Source organism: Silene latifolia, chromosome 6 (genome assembly GCF_048544455.1).
Source record: "Silene latifolia isolate original U9 population chromosome 6, ASM4854445v1, whole genome shotgun sequence".
Taxonomy (NCBI): domain Eukaryota; kingdom Viridiplantae; phylum Streptophyta; class Magnoliopsida; order Caryophyllales; family Caryophyllaceae; genus Silene; species Silene latifolia.
Window position 1 is genome coordinate 93,575,734 of NC_133531.1, and position 20,013 is coordinate 93,595,746.

At 37.3% G+C, this 20,013-nt stretch overlaps 1 protein-coding gene across 2 annotated transcripts; it reads left to right on the plus strand.

Moving 5' to 3' along the window:
• The first annotated feature begins 275 nt into the window (after positions 1 to 275).
• Positions 276 to 19,075, plus strand: LOC141587001 (LRR receptor-like serine/threonine-protein kinase FEI 1). Of its 2 annotated transcripts, none has more exons than XM_074408411.1 (14): positions 276 to 504; positions 1,633 to 1,838; positions 3,243 to 3,375; positions 4,365 to 4,436; positions 4,547 to 4,618; positions 5,998 to 6,069; positions 6,284 to 6,355; positions 6,447 to 6,518; positions 9,401 to 9,495; positions 9,667 to 9,822; positions 9,927 to 10,259; positions 11,672 to 11,917; positions 16,932 to 17,065; positions 18,414 to 19,075. In XM_074408411.1, exons 2-14 carry the CDS (start codon positions 1,742 to 1,744, stop codon positions 18,630 to 18,632), a joined length of 1,773 nt encoding a protein of 590 aa, XP_074264512.1. In that variant the 5' UTR covers positions 276 to 504; positions 1,633 to 1,741; the 3' UTR covers positions 18,633 to 19,075. The 2 variants fall into 2 exon arrangements, with proteins under 2 accessions (XP_074264512.1, XP_074264514.1); XM_074408413.1 differs by having other exon boundaries at positions 1,636 to 1,838.
• Positions 19,076 to 20,013: the final 938 nt, after the last annotated feature.

Consider the following 20,013-nt stretch of genomic DNA (forward strand, 5'->3'; position numbering starts at 1 on the left):
AAAGTTGAACTGAATTCAATAATACGGAAAAAAAATTAAGAAGAATAAAAATAGGGGAAATTCTTGCGTCCTCCCGGAGGACATCCTCCCTACACACAAAGGAGGAGCACCAAAGTGGAAATTAAATATTATAAAATTCACCTTTGAGTGTAGGGAGGACGTCCTCTAGGAGGATGCAAGAATTTCTCATGAAAATGTTACCGACGTGGGGCATACGTGCGGAATGTCGGCTTTGCACGTGCCAATTAACTCCTTCCATTGGTCTATCTCACTCCTCACTTAACAAAAAGAGCATCTACTCTCTCTACTCAACTCTAAGCTCAACTCTTTCTTTCTCATCATCGTCGGCGTCATCATCATCATCGTCAGCGTCGTCTCGGGATCATCAATTCCTCGTTTTATCCATTAATTTCATCGGAATCTTGCGTTTCTTCAATTAATTTATCTGAGATGCAATTTTAGTGATACAGCTAAATTGCATCTCAGATTTCGCCCTATTACGCTGTAATTCTCTCTCTTTTTTTGCCTTTCCTGGCTAATAATTGCTCTTCTAATCTGTGTTTTCAATTGCGTTTGCACTATACACTTATGCATGCTTAAGTTTAGCTCAAATTTTGTAGTTTCAGCTTTTAGTTAATGAATCATTGTGAAATTGGGATGATAATATGTGTTTTTGTGAGGTTTGTTTCAAGTGTTTAGCTGATTTACTGTATTAGAGCTTATGAATTAGGAGTTAGGTAGTGAGATATTATTTTAGAGCTGAAAAATTTATGTGGAAATGGTGAAATGGCGGTAGAATTCGCAGCGTTTACTTATATTTCATGTAGTTTGTTCATGGGCTCGAAAGTTGGTAGAGTATGAGTATGGACGTATGGTAGAGTTGATCGACTTTAAATACTCTGAGGAGGGGAGGGTTCAATCGAGTATTTTTACTCGGTGTTTGTCATCATCAAACTATTCATAGTTCTTTACGGACTCCGTCCACCCCATTTATATTGTCACCATTTGACTAAATATCATACTGAGTATTTAAGATTTATATTTAGTGATTAAATGTTATTAGTACTCCTTGAATTTGACAATTTAAAAAAATAGAGATTCCTGCCACCCTTTTCCAACGTTTCCGTTCCCTCCCAACATCTAAGTATTAAGCTAGGGATAGATTGAGGAGTTCACTATTTTAGTTTACTAAATAAAGAAACAGGGCGATTATTTTGCAATGGACTAAAAAGGAACTTGGATGGAGGCAGTACGATTTAACTTTATCCGGTGATAGCCTTGGTGATAGCCTAGGGTATTCCTTTCACCATGTTGATCTTAGTTTAGTTTTCACTTCTTTATGATATCACAAGAGTTTCGTGGCTTGCAATTTGCAAATGCTTTTGGTGCCTTTAGTTTGAGTTTCCTGTGACAACTAAGAAGTCTTGTGCATTGTTCCTCTCTTACCATAGATAAATTAAATATTTAGGCTTCTGTGTGAAATCCGTGTCTTAGAAATCATTTTAGCCTATAGGCTAGAGTCTTATATAAGCACCAATAGTATTAAGCTAGCAATTTGTTTTGCATGTTTAAAGAGTTTCAAACCAAATTTGTTGTGGTGATGCTGATAACTTTTTTTTGCATCTTATGCAGCAGTTGGTTGGAATTAATTTTCATGGCGATACACGTGGATCTAAAGGAAGCTGAAAGAGGGTATATCAGATGATATACTGCCATTATATCATGCTTTACTTTCTCTGCCATGGAGATTGTTAAGCTGAAAATTGGTCACCTTTGCAACATTTTTGCTGTAATTATATGTATTCTGTTGAACGGTAGTAGTGCTCTCAGTCCTGATGGTATGTATTGTATTCTTATCCTATTTTTTTGTTTGTTTTTTGTTTACGGAGTCTTTCAGAAACTATATGGCTTGTTTGGAAATGAGCAGTATGTGGGAAGGGGAAACTTTAATTAAGCCTTTTCTTAGGTTAAGCATTATTTTTGGAAAGAAAATAATAATTCTTTCTTTTAGTGAGTGGATAAATCATTTCTTAGTGACTGACATGAGATGCAGTAGCTTACTTAGTACTTTCAGTTCTTTCTCTACTTTTTCAGTAAGTTTACTGGTTGGAGCGTGGAAAGTGTAGTAGGTGAAATGAAAAATCATCCCAGTAATCCCATGAAAGAAGCAAGGATTCTCTACTTTGTGAGGCCCTAGTTTCTCTCCATTGTGTTACCTGCTATCATGCCTTATCGCCTCTGTATAACTTATGACACCAAATAGATTGTTGTTGCGTGGAGGAATTGGTGTTGCATTATAGACTATTTCACCACCCTGCTTATAAGTATCCCTAATCATGCCAAGCAATTACTGCGCTCTTTCTGTGCTATCGCTAAAACTGCTACATCGTGCCAGTACCTATATATAAGCATTTCACGTAGAACCTCTCAACTTTTCCATTAATGTTTAATAGAATTCTCAGATGCTTATATTCAATAGTACACATTGTAGAGAACTTTAAAGACATTGAACCTCAAAATCAATTACTCTGTACTATCCATGTCGTGACATGGGCCTTTTGATGTAGTGCCTTAGTGATAGTCATCCTAAGCACCACAACAGATATTTGCTCTAAGAAAGTAGATAATCATAAAAAAACTTTTTGTAAGGCTGCAGTGCAGTGCTGCACAATTAAATCTGGCTTTGCTTGGCTACATCCTACAGGCCAATATAATTTTAATTTTGGAAGTATAAGAAAAGGCAACCAATGGAATATTTTGTGGGCACATATTAGAAAAAAACTAAGAAGGTTGCATATAATTTTTGATGTCTGTGAGGGCAAAGTAGCTGTCCTGAACGTACAGCTGATGCATTTATGTCTAGTTGTTTGAGAAACAACTGTTAGTTGGTACTTCATTTTCGATTAACCTTTTTTAGGCGGTGTACACATTTGGCATCATAAAATTCCTGCTTTCATGGATGTACTTCAAAACTTTAGTTAGGAGTCATTAAAGAACTTCTGCGTAAATTGTAAACCACAAGAGAAAAGTTGTTTGCATCCGATCCCTAATCTCTGAGGCAATGAGGTAATGTTCTAATCGTGTTTCAGTATTTTAATTAAGAGTATGCTGATAGTTCATGTTTAGGAATTGTTTTTCAAGACACTCTTTGATTTTTCTAATGCAGAGTAATCTTATTTCACTTTGTTCAATTCTACTATCTGAGCAGTATAACTTCAAGACCTTTGTTTGTGTACATGTAGGCCAGGCGCTCGTTAATTTTAGACAGGGTCTTAGCTCAGATGGCATTCTTCTTAGATGGAGACCTGAAGATGAAGATCCTTGTAGGTGGAAAGGAGTGGCCTGTGATGCTAAATCCAGGAGAGTCATACATTTGTAAGTGTTAGTCTATTGACCTTGCTGGAGTGTTTCCTTTTTATTACACGGCTTAGGTAGTGCCGTGTATATATTTTAATGTTTTCAGATGCTTTTTGCCATTTTAATGTTTTGCGGAATACTACAGTGGTTGAGTGGCTTATTTGAGCCGTAACAAAAATATATGTTGTTGTATTAGCTATAGGCCTTGTTATTATAAGGTTCATGGAATGATGTTTGATGAAAATGGAAGAATTTTTTTTGAAAATGGACATTGTGAAGATATTGTTACATATGCAAGATCTACACATTACTTGTGTCTCCTCATGAAAAGATACACCTAGATGGCCAGATTGGCATTTCAAATCCGACAAAAAATGTTTATTAGGCATCAGCACCCGTATTTATTATCAATAGATTTAATACAATTTATATTATGAGTGACAACGAGTTGTTACTTTCGTAATTCCGACAATTTGCTAAAAATGACATCTTTTCTTAGATAAGACATATGTGATCTCTGGTATGGGATAAGACACTCAATTGATTAGTGTTTGATAAGCCACACATCTTCATATTTTCTGTATATATAGTCTTTATCGTATGGCTTTAGGTAAAGAATTTCCTCAGTGGTTTGGATGACATAGTCATCTGATCATCAAGGAGCTCTTGCTCTACTGCTTCTGATGCTTGTAGTTGTTTGTGTTTGTCTAAAGTTGTGAATTCCTTATCCTAAGTGAGAAGCCTGAGTTCTGAAATCATTTTTCATTATTTCTTAGGAGGTTCATGCAATCATGCATCTTTTTCGTCATGCATACTGCATTGATACTCGTGAGCGTACTTACTGTTTCTTCTCCCTAATCTCTCAATACTGACATCTCCTGTATGCGTGTGCCCGTGTTTCATTGTTTGTTGTAATTGTGAGAATTTGCTACGCGTCACACTTTGAGTTAATGTTGTCTATATTATTGATTTATAAGTGATCGGTGTTATTTCTTCTCGACATCCAGGAATCTTTCTCATCACAAGTTGACTGGAGAAATATCACCTGAGATTGGAAAACTTGACCGGTTGGAGATTTTGTACGTATTACTGTTGACTTTAACTGTTGGCCTTATTTACCTTTGGGTTAAAATTTGAAACCTCTTTATAATTTGCCAGAATTTGATAAATACGCAATTTTATATTGCAGATCACTTAATGACAATACTTTCTATGGGAAAATTCCCTCAGAACTGGGCAACTGTACACAGCTGCAAGCACTGTAAGTCACGGAGTTATCAATTCTGTTATTTTTTTTCCAGCTGTATTTTAGTGATGTTGGTTTTGTCTTTACCCTATAATTTGAACCCTCGTTAGGAGTAGAAGGGTGAAATTTGTAGTTTTCTAGAAATAAAAGAATAGGCAACATTGACCATTGATCAGCAAGCTTATTTCTTATTGATGATGGGAGATGTGAAATAAGAGGTTTTACAATCTTCTTTGTTTTCAACAGAATACTACAGGTTTTCTTTCTGCAGTATGCTTGACTTTGAAAGATCAAACTATTTTTTTGGTGAAATGTGAAAAATATATTAAACAAAGAGATTGAAAATTGAGTAAATAAGATTCTGAAAACAAAGAGACCGAAAAATTGAAACTTTGAGATTCGAGGAGAGATATTGAGGCAAGTTGAAGAGTATTATTGAATTTGGAAAGATGCAAATATCGTATCGGGGTCTTGCCAACAGGTCTGTCGATGGGTTGGACGACTGAGTCATTTTTGCTGAAAAATTGTGACCTGTGATGGGCTGTGCCGGTCTGGAAATTTATCGTGCCTTAGCCATGGCTTTGGCAGTGGTTTGGTTGCGTTGGGGCCGTGCTAGCTCAATGGTCCATGGTCTACTTTACCCTTATAAGCGTGCATAGGAAGTTAGGAGGGTGAGGGTTCCTGGTATTGCTGTATGGATAGAGTGTAAGGATTCTGATTCCAGGTTCTGTAATGTTAAAATTAAAGCACAACATCAGTGCGACTATGCTCTCCTTATCAGGTTGCAACTGACTTACTAAATGACAGCAAAACTACTATCGTAAAACAGGTGGTTACTATATCATATATTCATATTAGTGTATGAGAGTAGCCAAGGTACGGAACTGCAGAAGTTTGCAAGTACGACTATATGGCTTACGGTAATTTTTTTTTTTTAAAACTATCGTAAAACAGGTGGTTACTATATCATATATTCATATTAGTGTATGAGAGTAGCCAAGGTACGGAACTGCAGAAGTTTGCAAGTACGACTGTATGGCTTACGGAATTTTTTTTTTTTAACGACCTCCAAATTTTTGTAGTTCATTAATTGGCTGTTTCTGCCACTTGATTAATCACCTACTAGTGCTTCATCAAGTTCTTAGTTCTCTTGTGGTGTTTAGTATGTAAGAATGGTCATGTAAGCTGAAAAGGTGGTTGGAAGGAAAAGTGAATGCGTCTTTTTTGGTCTTCTGTTTTCTGGATGAGAAACTTCATGTCAATTTTGGGTCTTAATTGTCGTTGATGGGAACATAAAATTTTCAGGTTTTGGCTATTTTAGAAATACTGATGTAACAATGTGTGGTTTTTTGGGCGTTCACAGCGAACTAATAATTTTCTCTACAAGTTTACAGATCCTTGCAAGGCAATTATTTGAGTGACCAGATTCCCGATGAGCTTGGAAATCTTACTGGACTTCAATATCTGTAAGTTTGTTGAGTCTCCTATGTAATCATTTGTTGTGAAGGGTGTTCTTGAGGAATGAAAACTTTAGCTCAGTACAGATTGTTTCCAATGAGGTTTCTAACTAATACCGTTTGGTTTTTACGTTTACCTGTGTTAAGTTCAGAGGCTGATTTGTTCCAGCCGTAGTTTCCTCTGTATTTTATAAGTAAATCTCTTTTCTTATTCCTCTTATAGTGATATTTCAAAGAACTCCCTCCGAGGATCAATACCTCCTTCACTTGAACAGTTAAACAAGCTCATTTCATTGTAAGTATCTGAATAGGCTCTAATTGTCATGTATGAGAGTTTTAAAAAGCCTTATCTAAAATTCTACATCTTTGGCTCTTGAATTTGGAAGGAATTTGTCTTCAAACTTTTTGGTTGGGGTCATACCATCAGATGGAATCCTTGGCAGGTTTTCTGAGGACTCGTAAGTTTCCTGTTCTACTCTCATGCATTATCTTTTTTCTTTGTTTTGCTTTGTATATTTTCTTTAAGAGCTCACATTACAGCTGGTATGATTTCTTCTAGTTGTAGGTGCATCTCTTTTCTATTATCTTCTTGTCGATTGTTGATTTGGTTTTGTCCCACGTTTAATTTCTGCTGGTGTGCTTCAAACAACTTTCATATGAAAAGGTAAACTAAAAATGTGAGAGCTAGTGAATTTCCCAAAAATGTGCGATATAGTATGTGAATGGTAAAACCCTCGAGATAGGGCTAATGACTAATTCATTGAGAGCATTGCTTTGAGTGCTAGTACTGGCTGAAATGCTTGTCAACGTTGAAGGATATTTTTTCTCTTTAGTGCGTTGATCCTCCACAAAGTAAATTTGGCTTATATAGTCACTGGGTATTCTGACCAAGAGCTTGAATACGTACGTAGATTCAGCTCGGACTAAAATGGAACGTATCAGAATGGAAGTGGCAAAAGGAAAAATAGGGGAAGTTGGAAGCATGCTATTACGTAGGAGACATCATAGGTGGAATGAGTGAGGAAAGCGATATAGAACCAGTGAGAATGCTATAGATTATTGGCGAAATATAAGAGGGATGAGTACTAAGAGAATTGTAAGAGGCTATAAGAGAAGAAAAAATTATAGATTATTGGCGAAATATAGGAGGGATGTGTACTGAGAGAATTGTAAGAGGGCTATAGGAGAAGAAAAAAGGTAGGATGGGTTTCTAGCGCGAAAGTTACAAGAAACCTTATACATTTAAAAGACGGGATTATAAAAATCACAAGAGACTGATGGTATACCTCTTGAGGTTTGCATTTGTTCAGGGGAGAGATGTGGCCAATAACACATTTCAACAATGCCATGTTGCCATTGAAGTGGAGGAAGATAGCTCTGACCCCTCTTTATAAGAATAAATGTTAAGTGCAAAGTTTGCGCCATTTATCAGGAAATCAAAGTAACGAGTCAAATTGCATACTTTTGGTAACCAAATTTAAAAGAAGGTTAAGGAGTTGTGTAAAGATCTCGGAGAACCTATGTGGAATTATGGTGAGAAAATATTGACTGAGATGGAGGCAAGATAATGGGTAACAATTGGGATTGGACTAGTGATCTGCATATGGTTTAATATGACTTGGAGAAGGTGTATTGTAAAGTTATCCTAATAGTACTTAGGGCTTTAGCTGAGAAAGTCCATCCATGGAAATATTGTTATTGACATTAAGACATACAATGGAAGGTCCATACTTTTTTTTTTTTTTTTTTTTTTACCATTTAGGAATTGGTGTAAGAAAATAGAGAATTGGATAGCGATGTGACTTGTAGAATCAAAGCCAATCGGGTGAAGTAGGAGAGTCTCACAGCTGCAATCATGACTGGCCCATAGATAAATTGGGAAATAGCCTGTAGTGAAATTGTGAAAGAATGTCATGTTATATGATGAATGTTTCAGAAATGCTTGTAATATGGTGGATGTAAGATAGGAGTAAACTGATTACAAAGAAAATTGGAGTTTGAATCTATTGAATATAAGATGATGGAATAATGCCAAAGTAGTTAAGTAACCGACGTGCTACACTGGTTAGGAGACTCAATAGTGGGAAAGTGATGAGATACTCAGAGAAGTGCTTAGGCAACAGTAGATAGTAGTATAGTACTTAAGTAATATAATTATACTTCAGAGTTCAGATTTAAAGAAAATATAGCCAAAAGGGGGGTATTGGAGAGGGTGGGATGATTGGGAGTCCTTAGAAAACATTGGATAATACTCATCGAAAGCAATATGAGTGTACTTGGGTTTTATGAGAACATGACGTTGAGAGAGTGGAAGGTATGGAATGCTCATGTGGTTCACGGGTTCCAACATTTACTTATTTATTTGTAGTTTGTAAGTTTGTACTTTTCTTTTGTTGATTTTTCAAAAAACTTTTCTCATTAAATCATTTCCTTGTAATCTCTTACAATGTCCTGTATTATGTCTTCCTCTTAATTACCATTCCCACATTTCCCATCCGATTCTCTTCTTAGCTTTCATCCAACTTTTCCACCTTTTTTTTTTGTCATTTTATTCTATTCCCATTTATAGTTTCCGGGAACCTTGCTTTGTTTTATGATCTTGTCTTCCCTTCTCTTATTCTTTTTTTTTTGGTTGTTTATTTGCCATCCTGTATTGATGGTTCCACACGATGTTTTTTATTAGCTGACTTCAAATCATTTTGGGATTAAGTGTTTAATACTTCTTCATTGTTGTACATGTTAAACACAAATCCGTATTGCAAAAAGTTTTTGAATCTGCTATTATTCTTATTTTTTGTCCTGGCTGTTCTATGTAATTGATAATTAATAGTATTGTTTCAAAAATTAAGAGTCTTCTGAGGTTTGATGATGAAGAATGGCTGTTAGAAGTTTCAAGTTGATTTTTGGCTTTTTTTTTTTTTTTTTTTTTGTAATAGAAGCTTATGCTTCTGGGGTTGAGACTGAGCAAAGTAGAAAAATTTTGTGCTTGAGAGTTGGAGTTATGATGTCACGGAGTGCCGTAGTAAATGAAGGCTTATATGTGTATGGTCCCACTTTCGTGTAGATCCTCATCATCTTATGTCCCTGTTCTTTTTTTGCGTGAGATGTTCAGTACCATCTGGAAGGTTCTACTAGTTGGACTTCCCAAGTTCTCTATTTTTTTCTTTTTTCAAAAATGCTGTGATGTGAATTTTAACGTCTACAGGACCTTTTAGTGTTCCACTATACTTAATCAGTGTATTTCTTGAAGAGGATCACTTTGCTGTTACATTTCGTACAAATAAATGCAGCCATAATCAAGGAGGTAAGTAATGTTTCTAAATATTATTTTCTTATGCAGCTTCGTTGGAAACCAAAACCTCTGCGGTCAGCAAATTAATGTCGTTTGCGATACTAATGGAGGAGCTAATGCAAATTCTAGTAGTTCCAGTCCCGGTAATTTCACTATACATGTGTTGCTATTCAGTCTATTTATTTGGATATTAATATACACAAGGCAGTTGACTTAACATCAGCAGAATTGATCTATTGGCTTCGTGACAATTCTTTTGATTCTTTTAGAGATGCATTAATTGTGATCTTATGATGCGTGGGATGGTGGCCCAGGTTCAAAGAAGAAGTATCCTGGCCAACTTTTTATCAGTGCCTCTGCAACTGTTGGGGCGTTACTTCTCGTGGCATTAATGTGCTTCTGGGGATGTTTCTTGTACAAAAAGCTTGGTAAAAATGATGCTAAAGGTCTTGCAATGGATGTCAGTGGAGGTGCTTTCTGGCTTACTGACTTTTTCCCTGTTACCCATTTTGTTAGAGATATGAGGGAAATTTGAAATTTATTCGCGTTAAAGTACACACTCTCGTTGCTACAGGTGCATCAATTGTCATGTTTCACGGGGACCTTCCATATTCTTCAAAAGACATCATTAAGAAATTAGAAAACTTAAATGATGAACACATAATAGGTTTTGGTGGATTTGGAACTGTGTATAAGCTGGCCATGGACGATGGAAGTGTCTTTGCATTGAAGAGGATTGTAAAGGTGAATGACGGTTTTGACCGATTCTTTGAACGAGAGCTTGAAATCTTAGGGAGCATCAAACATCGTTATCTTGTGAATTTACGTGGATACTGCAACTCACCTTTGTCAAAATTACTAATTTATGATTACTTACCTGGTGGTAGCTTGGATGAAGCACTTCATGGTAAGATTGGTTATTATCTCTAATTGCACTTCGGCTAATAATCTGTGTTTATATTGCTTCACAGCAACAGATTTCATGATGATCTCCTTTGCATATTATTGACTATTTAAATCTTGCTTTGATCTGTTCATTTTATCTAGCTTGCTAGTGTCTAGCTGTCTGTGTTTGGTGTATGAGATGGATAACACTGTTTGGAGCCAGGATTTGCGTATGAGTCCTCATGCTTTTATTCGTGCGCTGATGAGACCCAATATGGAGACACAAGAGATGCTTCAGTGTTTAACTTGAAGTGTTATCTTACCTGAAGGATTAACGTCTAGACCTAAATATCTTATACTTCCCAAAGACGTATTCATGAGTCGTGTTTAGTGCCTAGTACGTGCGAGCTTTGTGTACGGTTTGCTAGTTGGCTGTGATTGATATATTGGCGCCGACTCTTAACAGACTGAGAGTCTAGCTTGAAATGGTGATTGTATTTTTCACAAAGCCTATCATTATGTAGCATTGAGCGACATCTTAAAGTGTGATGTTTTCCTTAGGCTTAGATTAAATATCACGCTGCCTTGATATGGATGGTTAGAGTACTAACGAAGGAGGAAGGCATAGTGCATGTGACCTCGTTGCTTAGTCTCGGTTACAAGTATTCGATACGGGTGCATGTCCAAGTGCTGGATTCGTCTATTTTATGAAAAACATTTCATGTTTTTAGTCTAAAATTAGGTGTCCGAGTGTCCTACTCACGTCCGAATGTCGAGTATAAGGCACGGGTACGCGAGGTAATATTGAAGAGTCCGAGCAACATATTGTGTGACTACACATTTATTCAATTATACCACTGAAAGCTATATTGATGTTAGTTAAGATTCAACATTAAAAGGAGTTGTATAGTGTAGGAAGGGGAGGGGGGGACATTGAAATGGGCGTTCAAGCCTTTACTCTATAGTGGGATTCGTGAGGATCAGAGCATAAAATGCTTCTTACCAGAGATATAGCTGTACAGATTCCTAATCTTTCATATCATGAGCTCATCGTCCTGAAACACTTCAAACAGGGCCGTATTGCTCTAGCAAGTGCTCTAAGCTATTATGTAGATTGTAGAGTCTTTACTTTTGGCATAGCATACCATTTTCTTGTCTTAGTAATGATCCTTCCTATAGAAGTTCGTGAAGAATTATTTTGGTTTACAGTTCTCTTTCATATCATGAGCTCATTGTCTAGAAAGACTTCAAGCAGGGCTTTATTGCTCTAGTTAGTGCCAGAAGCTATCATGTAGAGTAGTTAGTTGTTTCATAACATATCATTTTCTTGTCTTAGTAATGATCCTTCCTGCAGAGGTTTGTGAAGAATTATTTTGATTTTACAGTTGCCTTTAAAAATAAAGCCTTATTAATCAGTGCATGATTAATTTACAGAAAGATCCGATTCTCTGGACTGGGATGCACGGTTAAATATAATAGCAGGAGCAGCAAAAGGCCTGGCCTACCTGCATCATGACTGCTCCCCACGCATTATACACCGTGATATTAAGTCAAGCAACATATTGCTTGATGCAAATTTAGATGCCCGTGTTTCCGATTTTGGACTGGCCAAATTGTTGGAGGATGAGGAGTCTCACATAACTACTATTGTTGCTGGAACATTTGGCTATCTTGCTCCAGGTTGGTTGTATAAAAATTCTCATCCAGCTTATTAAGAATGTATTTTTTTTGTTTGTATTTTTTGTATCCGCCATCTTTAGTGCTAAAAATACTGTTGTCTCACTCCAACATGTGAGCAAATGAGAAATAACTACTACCTAGCTGTTCACACTTCCATATTGATTTAATTCATGGTCAAGAAGTCCCCTTCATTCCTCTTTTACTCAAAAAAAAAAAAAAAAAAAAGGAAGTCCCCTTCATTACAATACCCTTGTTTTCCTTGGGTTTATATGATTTAATCAAAACGTCAAATATAATATGACGTTTGATTTGAAGTGATCCAACCACTTTCTTATAGATTTTACCTGGTTCATTCCGGATCCTTAACTCTATTTCGGTTTTTAAAAATCGTTTTAATCTTTTCTCTCGATTTAAATTTTAAGTTTTTATGAAAGAAAGACGGAATTCGATTTTAAAACCCCTAAGTTCACCTTGACTTTCCATTACATTTTCGTTCTTCCTTTTTGTTTTTCATCTTCCCTTTTTTATTCGCATTTTGAGGCGTGCGTTCACCCATGGACGGTTCGAAAGGATGATTCATGTCAGCCGACCCCAAATCATTTTGGGATTAAGGCTCTGATGTTGTTGTTGTTGTTGTTGTTGTTTGATTTGAAGTGATGAGCTATCTGAAATGACAACACTGATTAGATACTGCGAGTTTTATTACACAGTTATATTTTAAATATTTTATGCATCAGTTTATATTTATTCTATCAAATATTCCCTTCCGCACTCACCTTGACATTGCCATTTAGGATTTGCCAGATTGACTGTAACCAGTATTTCCGTCTGTCCTCCTCGTTACTCGTATCGTCGCATGCTAGGTTGCACGGACACGCCACTTTTTTAGCCTCCGCGTGTCCGACACGGTGTCGGACACAGACACGCCTAGGACACGGCTCCAAACGTGTCGGACACTTCAAAAACCGTGTCGCCGGTTTTATTTTAAATGAAGGCGTGTCGGACACGGTCCAAGATAGGCGGACACGGTCCGTATTTGGTGGACACGGCACTTTTGCCCTTTTCAATACAACAAAACCCAATTTCCTTCACGACATTAGTACATTAACAATTTCCTTTCAAAACAACACCCTCCATCGTACGGCCACCAACTGCCTCCCCTCGCCGCCGACACAGGAGCTCCTTGCCGTCGCCGCCGATCTGTTGTCGTCGTCCGTCGACACCACAGTCAGGTTAATGATTTTAAAAAGTCACAATGACTAATTGTGTAGAATTTTGAGGATGGTTGCATTTTGGGAGGAGTTTGGGGGTTTGATTTTGGGGAATTTTGTGAGTTAGGGTTTTGATGCGGAAGATTTGGGGAATTAATTTAATTGAAGTGAGAGACCAACACAACATTATCTGGAATCCGGGTTTTAATGCGGAAGATTTTAAAAATTCAATATTGTATACTAGTACCAGGTTTGATGCGGAAGATTTAAGATGACTTAGATTTGGAGGAGTGATTTTGGAGTTTAATTTAATTGAAGTGAGAGTAGGTGTCTGACTTTAGTGGAGGAGAATATTTCAATCGGATTGCTGAGTGCTGACTAATTGACTTGGTCCATTTGGTTTCTCACACAGTTTAGATATTGGTTGTTTTACGACTTGTGACGTTTAGATGTTGGTTGTAATGGGCTTTAAATTCCCTTTAGGGGGTGTTTGGTTCACCCAATATAGGTATGAGGTATGGGTTTAGAATGAACCAAACCCATACCATGTGTTTGTTTGAAGGAAATGAAGGTTTCATACCCATACCTCAAACCCATGAGGTATGGGTTTCTCATACCCATGGAGGGGGGTGGGTATGAAATTGATACCTATGGTATCAAATTAAAAATATTAAAAAGTGATAAAAAAATTATAAAAAAAAAACTTTTTATATTTTTATTTAATTAAATTTTATCTACATGATTTAATAGTATAAAAATTATTATTAAAAAAATTGTATTTTGAAGATTTTTTTAGCTTTGATTGATTTCTAACCCCATACCCCCAAAATTGAACCAAACACAAGGTATGAGGTATCAAGTTCCAACCTGATACCACCCAGGTATGATTCCCGATTCCAAACCCATACCCACGCGTGAACCAAACACCCCCTTATTTTAATATGTATATTGATTTTTTTTTGCCGTGTCCCGTGTCCTAAAAAAATCGGAGTGCCGTGTCCCGTGTCCCGTGTCCGTGTCCGTGTCCGTTTTCGTGCAACCTAGGTCGCATGTAGCTATATATAAGTTGCTTTTAATGCGCCATTTGTGTTTGCTGGTTTAATCCGTGGGGAACATTTGCTTTAGTTGCAAACCCATATGGAAGATGAATCTGAGGTTGTAAGGATATTTGGAACAAGTCGTTTGTTAGTTACTTACAATCCGCTCTTGTCTAATTAAGGTGTTTTCCATCGTCCCCCCCTCCTCGTTGTCTTTATTTATCTTCCCTGTTTCCTCCCTTGATCTTCCTTTGACAAAATATTGTTACCTGTGTTTGGTGTACCTACAAAATCAGATAATAGAAGATACTGAAAATTAAAGACATTAAAAGTTACCAACTATGAACCTTCATCATTATGATGATGAAATGATGAAGATATACAAAGAGTAACTTTGTAGATGATGAATATGTAAGAGAGAAGAGAAGAGAATTAAGAGAAATATAAAGAGTAACTTTTCAGGCCAATTTGAAATTTTTCGCCCAATTTTATGTATTCTATACCCATTATACCCTTCCCCTTATCTTACACTCCCACCATTACCTTTACTCCACCATTAACCACCCTAACTCTCCACTGAATACCCTCACTCCCCCACCACTTACCACCCTCCCTCACAACCAACTATCCCAGATGGAATCGTGCCACGACCATCAGTGACACCTAGCATCCTCCGCATTGACGACCTAACATTCCCGTCCACAACCACTCCATCCGCCAGCAAATATCACCGTAAGCTCCCACATATCATCCTCTTAACCACCGTAAACACACCCTTCCGCCGATCACCATCCTTCCACCCATGTCACCACACTCGCACCACCCCTCTCGGACAAAGCATATCCCCGGCCTCTCACCACTACACACCACCTATCGGCTATCACTACTTCACGCTCCTTTCCTAATTCCGACCAACAGTGTATGAATTGTAAGGAAGAGCAGTCCGGTGGTGCACGATGGTTGTCGAACTTGGATCTCTTGATTCGGGTTTGGGTTTCGGTATGAGATGAGCGATATTGAGACTAAAAAGTTGGAGGTGCGAGTGCTGCTATCCGGAATCGAGTGTGGAGTTTGCTGGTGGTGAAGCACGAATGGCGGGTATCATGGGTCAATTCTGAAGATGCTGGTGGTGCGTGGTTGAGGCAGCTGCTGTTGGGTTTTCGGACGGGCAGCATGATTGATGATGGAGACGGTAATGATAGAGCCATGGTGGTTGAATTGTGGTGAAGGAGAATGAATTGAGGAGGACGGCTGATTGTGCAGCGGAGTCGGGTTCGGCACCGAATCTGGGTGAGGAAGGTTTGAAAGTTAGCGGCTCAGTGAATGGAATATGGTGGCCTGATGGGTGATGGACTGATAGGTGTAGTGGGTTGAGGCAGGGTAGTGAGTTGGAGTTAATGTGAAGGGTATTTTGGTGAATTTAATTTATTTGTTACCGGAAAATGGGTTTTGGTAGTGAATATAGATCGGAGACTATATATTGGTATTGATTATAAAACTTTTTTTAGTTTGGTATTGATTACAAAATTGGGGTTTAATGTTGGTAGTGATTATCAATTAATCCTTTTATAATACTACCACTGAACCTGATTCGGATTTGAAAATACTACCAAATGGTCATCTGAGGCAACCAAACTCAAACATCTTGAATTGTCATCTCAAGTTTTGTGTTCTTTTCCCGTTTTCCGATTCCCCCATTCACATAACATTCCCCCTCTTACTTCATAACTTCTTATTATCCTCCATTAAAATTCATCTCTCCTCCATTAAAATCACTACTCTGCCCTCCATTGTTTTGAATCTGATTCGAGGCCTAGCAATTTTTATCTATCATTCTCATTACTCTTTTTGCATTGTATCCACTTTTATTAAGATTGTATCAAAAGTTTTGTAAGAGGATATTGTTATTTTCTTGTTAGGTTTGTAAGCTCAAGTGATGAATATTGTTGGGACTTGAGCAATTTTCTATTGTAACATTATGAACCTAGCAATACAGTGTTTTCTTGAGAAAATCATGTGTGCACAATATCTAAGTAAAGCAAATTTTTTTAACCAAATTAAACATTAGTTATTAGCCAAATAAACAGTTCTTACATAATTGTTCAAAGTCAATTACACATTCATTGTTCAAAGACAAAATACAAAGAAATTAGGGTTTTCCCAAGGTTGATTCTCTTTGTGGTAGGTTTGATGAATTGTACGAAATTGATGGATTGGGATTTATGATCCGGGCAAATTAAATAATGGTGGTGACGATGTAGAAAGTAATTAGTGTTGAAAGTATTTTTTTTTTGGGGGTAATTTAGGGTTCTTTTGATTGTGTCTAAATGAGGGCAGAGTCGTCATTTCAAGTGATTTTTTTTGGCTCGGATCGACATTTGATAGTGTTTTCTAACCTGGTCCAGGTATAGTAGTAGTAGATTTTTAAAACATTAGAAAGCTAATACTTCTTAAAAAAAAACTCTAGTTTAGGGATATACCCCTGAAAATCTATTATTCCTTGGGGGCTTTTATGATCAATGACTAGGAACCAAGGCTGTGACCAAACACCACCTCTGCCACACAACCCATTCCAGCTGTAACAATTGGTGGATGTGCTAGTGCTCTGTCACTCATGTAATCTTGAATAATGAATGGCCTGTCGCTGTTTGCGTTTTGTAGGATTAAGTGTGTATCACTCAGCTTACTGTTTAACCCGAGTTATATTGACTATCATTGGACGCCTTCTTTTGGTGTTTGATGTCGTTGCTTTTACTTTGCCTGCAGAGTATATGCAAAGTGGCAGAGCAACTGAAAAAACTGATGTTTATAGCTTTGGAGTTCTTGTTCTAGAGCTCATGAGTGGCAAGCGTCCAACAGATGCATCTTTCATTGAGAAGGGTCTGAACATTGTTGGCTGGGTATGATAATTACCATTTTTTTGCTGTAATTTTCAATCTTTTTTTTTTTGAATTATATCATCTTTTTCTATAGCTGATATATGAAGTTTGAACTGTGAAATTGTCACATAATGTTCTACTTTTTAGCAATTGTGTACTGTGTACATGCATAGTGATTTCTTTCAAGACTTCCAAGATATAGATACCGAAGGTGATGATGGAAATATAAGCTTTGCCTTCTTGTACTAAGGTCGCAGTGTCATTACATAAGAGAGAAAAAAATGAGGAGGTGGAGAGAGCCAATTTAAGCATTTTTTAACCTGTAGGCTGTAGGTTATAATTGCTATCTGCAACTTGGAAGCTGGAAGTTGAAGCTTACTTAATGGATTACTCTACTTAGAATACTTTTGCAATTGCACAAATAAGCGTTCCAAATACCTGCACATCTCCTTTTTAAGTGCACGTGGCACATCTCCTTTTTAAGTGCACGTGGAGTTCACAGTTAAGTGCTGCTGTTAAAGTGGCATGTGACTTTTTTGTGAGGCTGTAGCTGGATTCGGAATTTAGAGATAGGATGAGGGATTGATATTGTAGACTTAGCTCTTCGTTGGATATGCAGTTGTGATACCTTTTGGTTAAAAAAGTTGATTCATGTCCACAGGTTATATATTTCGTGTTTGGACATCCATTTTGGCCAAATTTGACTTGTCAATAATTTTATAGAATCGAGCTCGTGTTTTATAGTGAGTCACTATTGCAGCCTTTATATGTGTTTCATATCTCATTTGTGAGCCAATGAATGCGGCATTGTTGCAGCTTTTAACCATGTGATATCTCACATTGCCTATAGTATGAGGACATTGATTCAAAGTTAAATACTCATAGTCTTTTTGATTAAAATGTGATCTTATATAGGATCAGTAGAAGGTATAGCCACGGAGGTAAGAAATCCTGTTCAGTTGTAATCTATTTCCCAATTACTCCTAGTATCGTATAGAAACTTCACTGTTAATTTAGCCCATAGAAATGCGAAGTATGTAATATGACCCAAAGCATTATCAAATGCATTGATGCCTCAAGGAATATGGGAAATGCTCTTTTTGATTATCTCCTGTTTCAAAATATCCCCCAAGAAATCATCAAATGTATGGACATTATAAAAATTGAGCATTCCTAGGTCCTAATGTGTTTGCTTCTTCTAGCAACCTATTATCTGCTAGTGATCGGTGAGTATGTAAATGTATCTTGTACTTCTTACTCATATGCATCAATACGTTTCAAATGCCATGAAGCTTGTGCCTATTTTTTCCCCTAGAGTTTCAGATATATGAAACTACTTTCGAGTGACTAATACTACATTTTGTTGCAGTTGAATTTTCTAGTGACAGAAAATAGACAGAAAGATATAGTAGATCAACACTGTGAAGGCATTCAGCAGGAAAGCCTCGACGCTCTGCTGTCTATAGCAATGCAGTGCGTTTCTTCAGCTCCTGAAGATCGGCCTACCATGCACAGAGTAGTTCAGATTCTTGAGTCTGAAGTAATGACGCCATGTCCTAGTGAATTTTATGATTCAAATTCCGATTGAGCTACCAGAGGAACAAGGTAACTTATTCTTTCCCGAGTTTAGTCTTTCTATGGAGATTGGCATTGATGGAGTGGCGAAGATCTTTCAGCCGTGTGTATGTTACCCCTCCACGTGTGTTAGTTAACTACATTTTGGCTTTTGCTCTCCGCTGGAAAGTCAAAATTGGTTGGTTGTATTTATTAGTGATGGCGTATTGGTAAGATGGACTAAACTGAGTAGAATATTGTCATCATTCTTAAATAGGATTGGCTAAATTGGGAGTCGACATTTTGTCTGAGATTCTAGTTTTGGCGTTTTATCACTTCTTTGCTCGATGTTGGCTAAAGTGTATATACTTAATTGTAAAAATGTGCCGCCATAAATGAGCACCATGTTGCGGATCATCTTTGTAAAGTAGGAATCACCAGAATAATTACCTACCTTGTGTTATATTTTCTTTTTAATGTTGTTGGAGTTGCCAAAGCCGCAGTCAGAAACTTTTGGTTTTGGTCAGTTTTTGAATTTGATACGAGTAGTTGATTAATGTTTTGACTTCTCTCACCCAAAGGTTACTCTATCTCCGATATACTCCCTCCAATCTAGACTAAAGGTTACACGTCTCTTATTTAGACGATTTAAACTAAACTTCCCATTCCCTTTTTTGAATTAAATATGACCACACACTCTTTAATACTCCCTTTATTTACAACTTATTGTTAGGAATATTTCCGTATCTTAGCTTTCCATATTTAATCGTACAATCTTGCTTGTATCTATATTTCCTTAATTTGTTATTTGCAATCTTATGTAATTACCTTAGTTTAGTTTGGGTGTTGATTTACACAGTACACACTTTACTCATCATAGTACACTATTTACCATATTACCCCTCTCATTTCTAACCGATAATTTGATGTACTGCATTGACAAAAAATAAAGAACTAACAGTGAAGAATGCACCTCGTATATCCACACCCCCAGGCCATACCTACCACCAAACTCTCCCACCCCTTAGCCACCCTCGTCCACCCACCGGCGATCCGCCCCCATAAATTGACGGCGAAACCAGCCACCTCTCTCAACCGGCGACCCCAGTCTGACGGCCCGACTTCTATTTGAACGAATCACCTCTACTCGCGTTTACACCACGGTACCCCCACCAACCATCACCACTCACGCCACCCCTCCCTCGACGCCGCCTCGCCAACCTCAACGCCCCATGCCTCCGACCTGTTCTACCACCCAAAACCAATCTGTAACCCTAAGCAATACCCAGCCCCTAAATAACAAACAAATTTATAAAAATAAACATAAAAAATAAAATAAAAGATCAATAATTTACAATGAACAAATTAAGTACAATAGTACATAATATATATTCAATTTATTAGTTATAATCGAA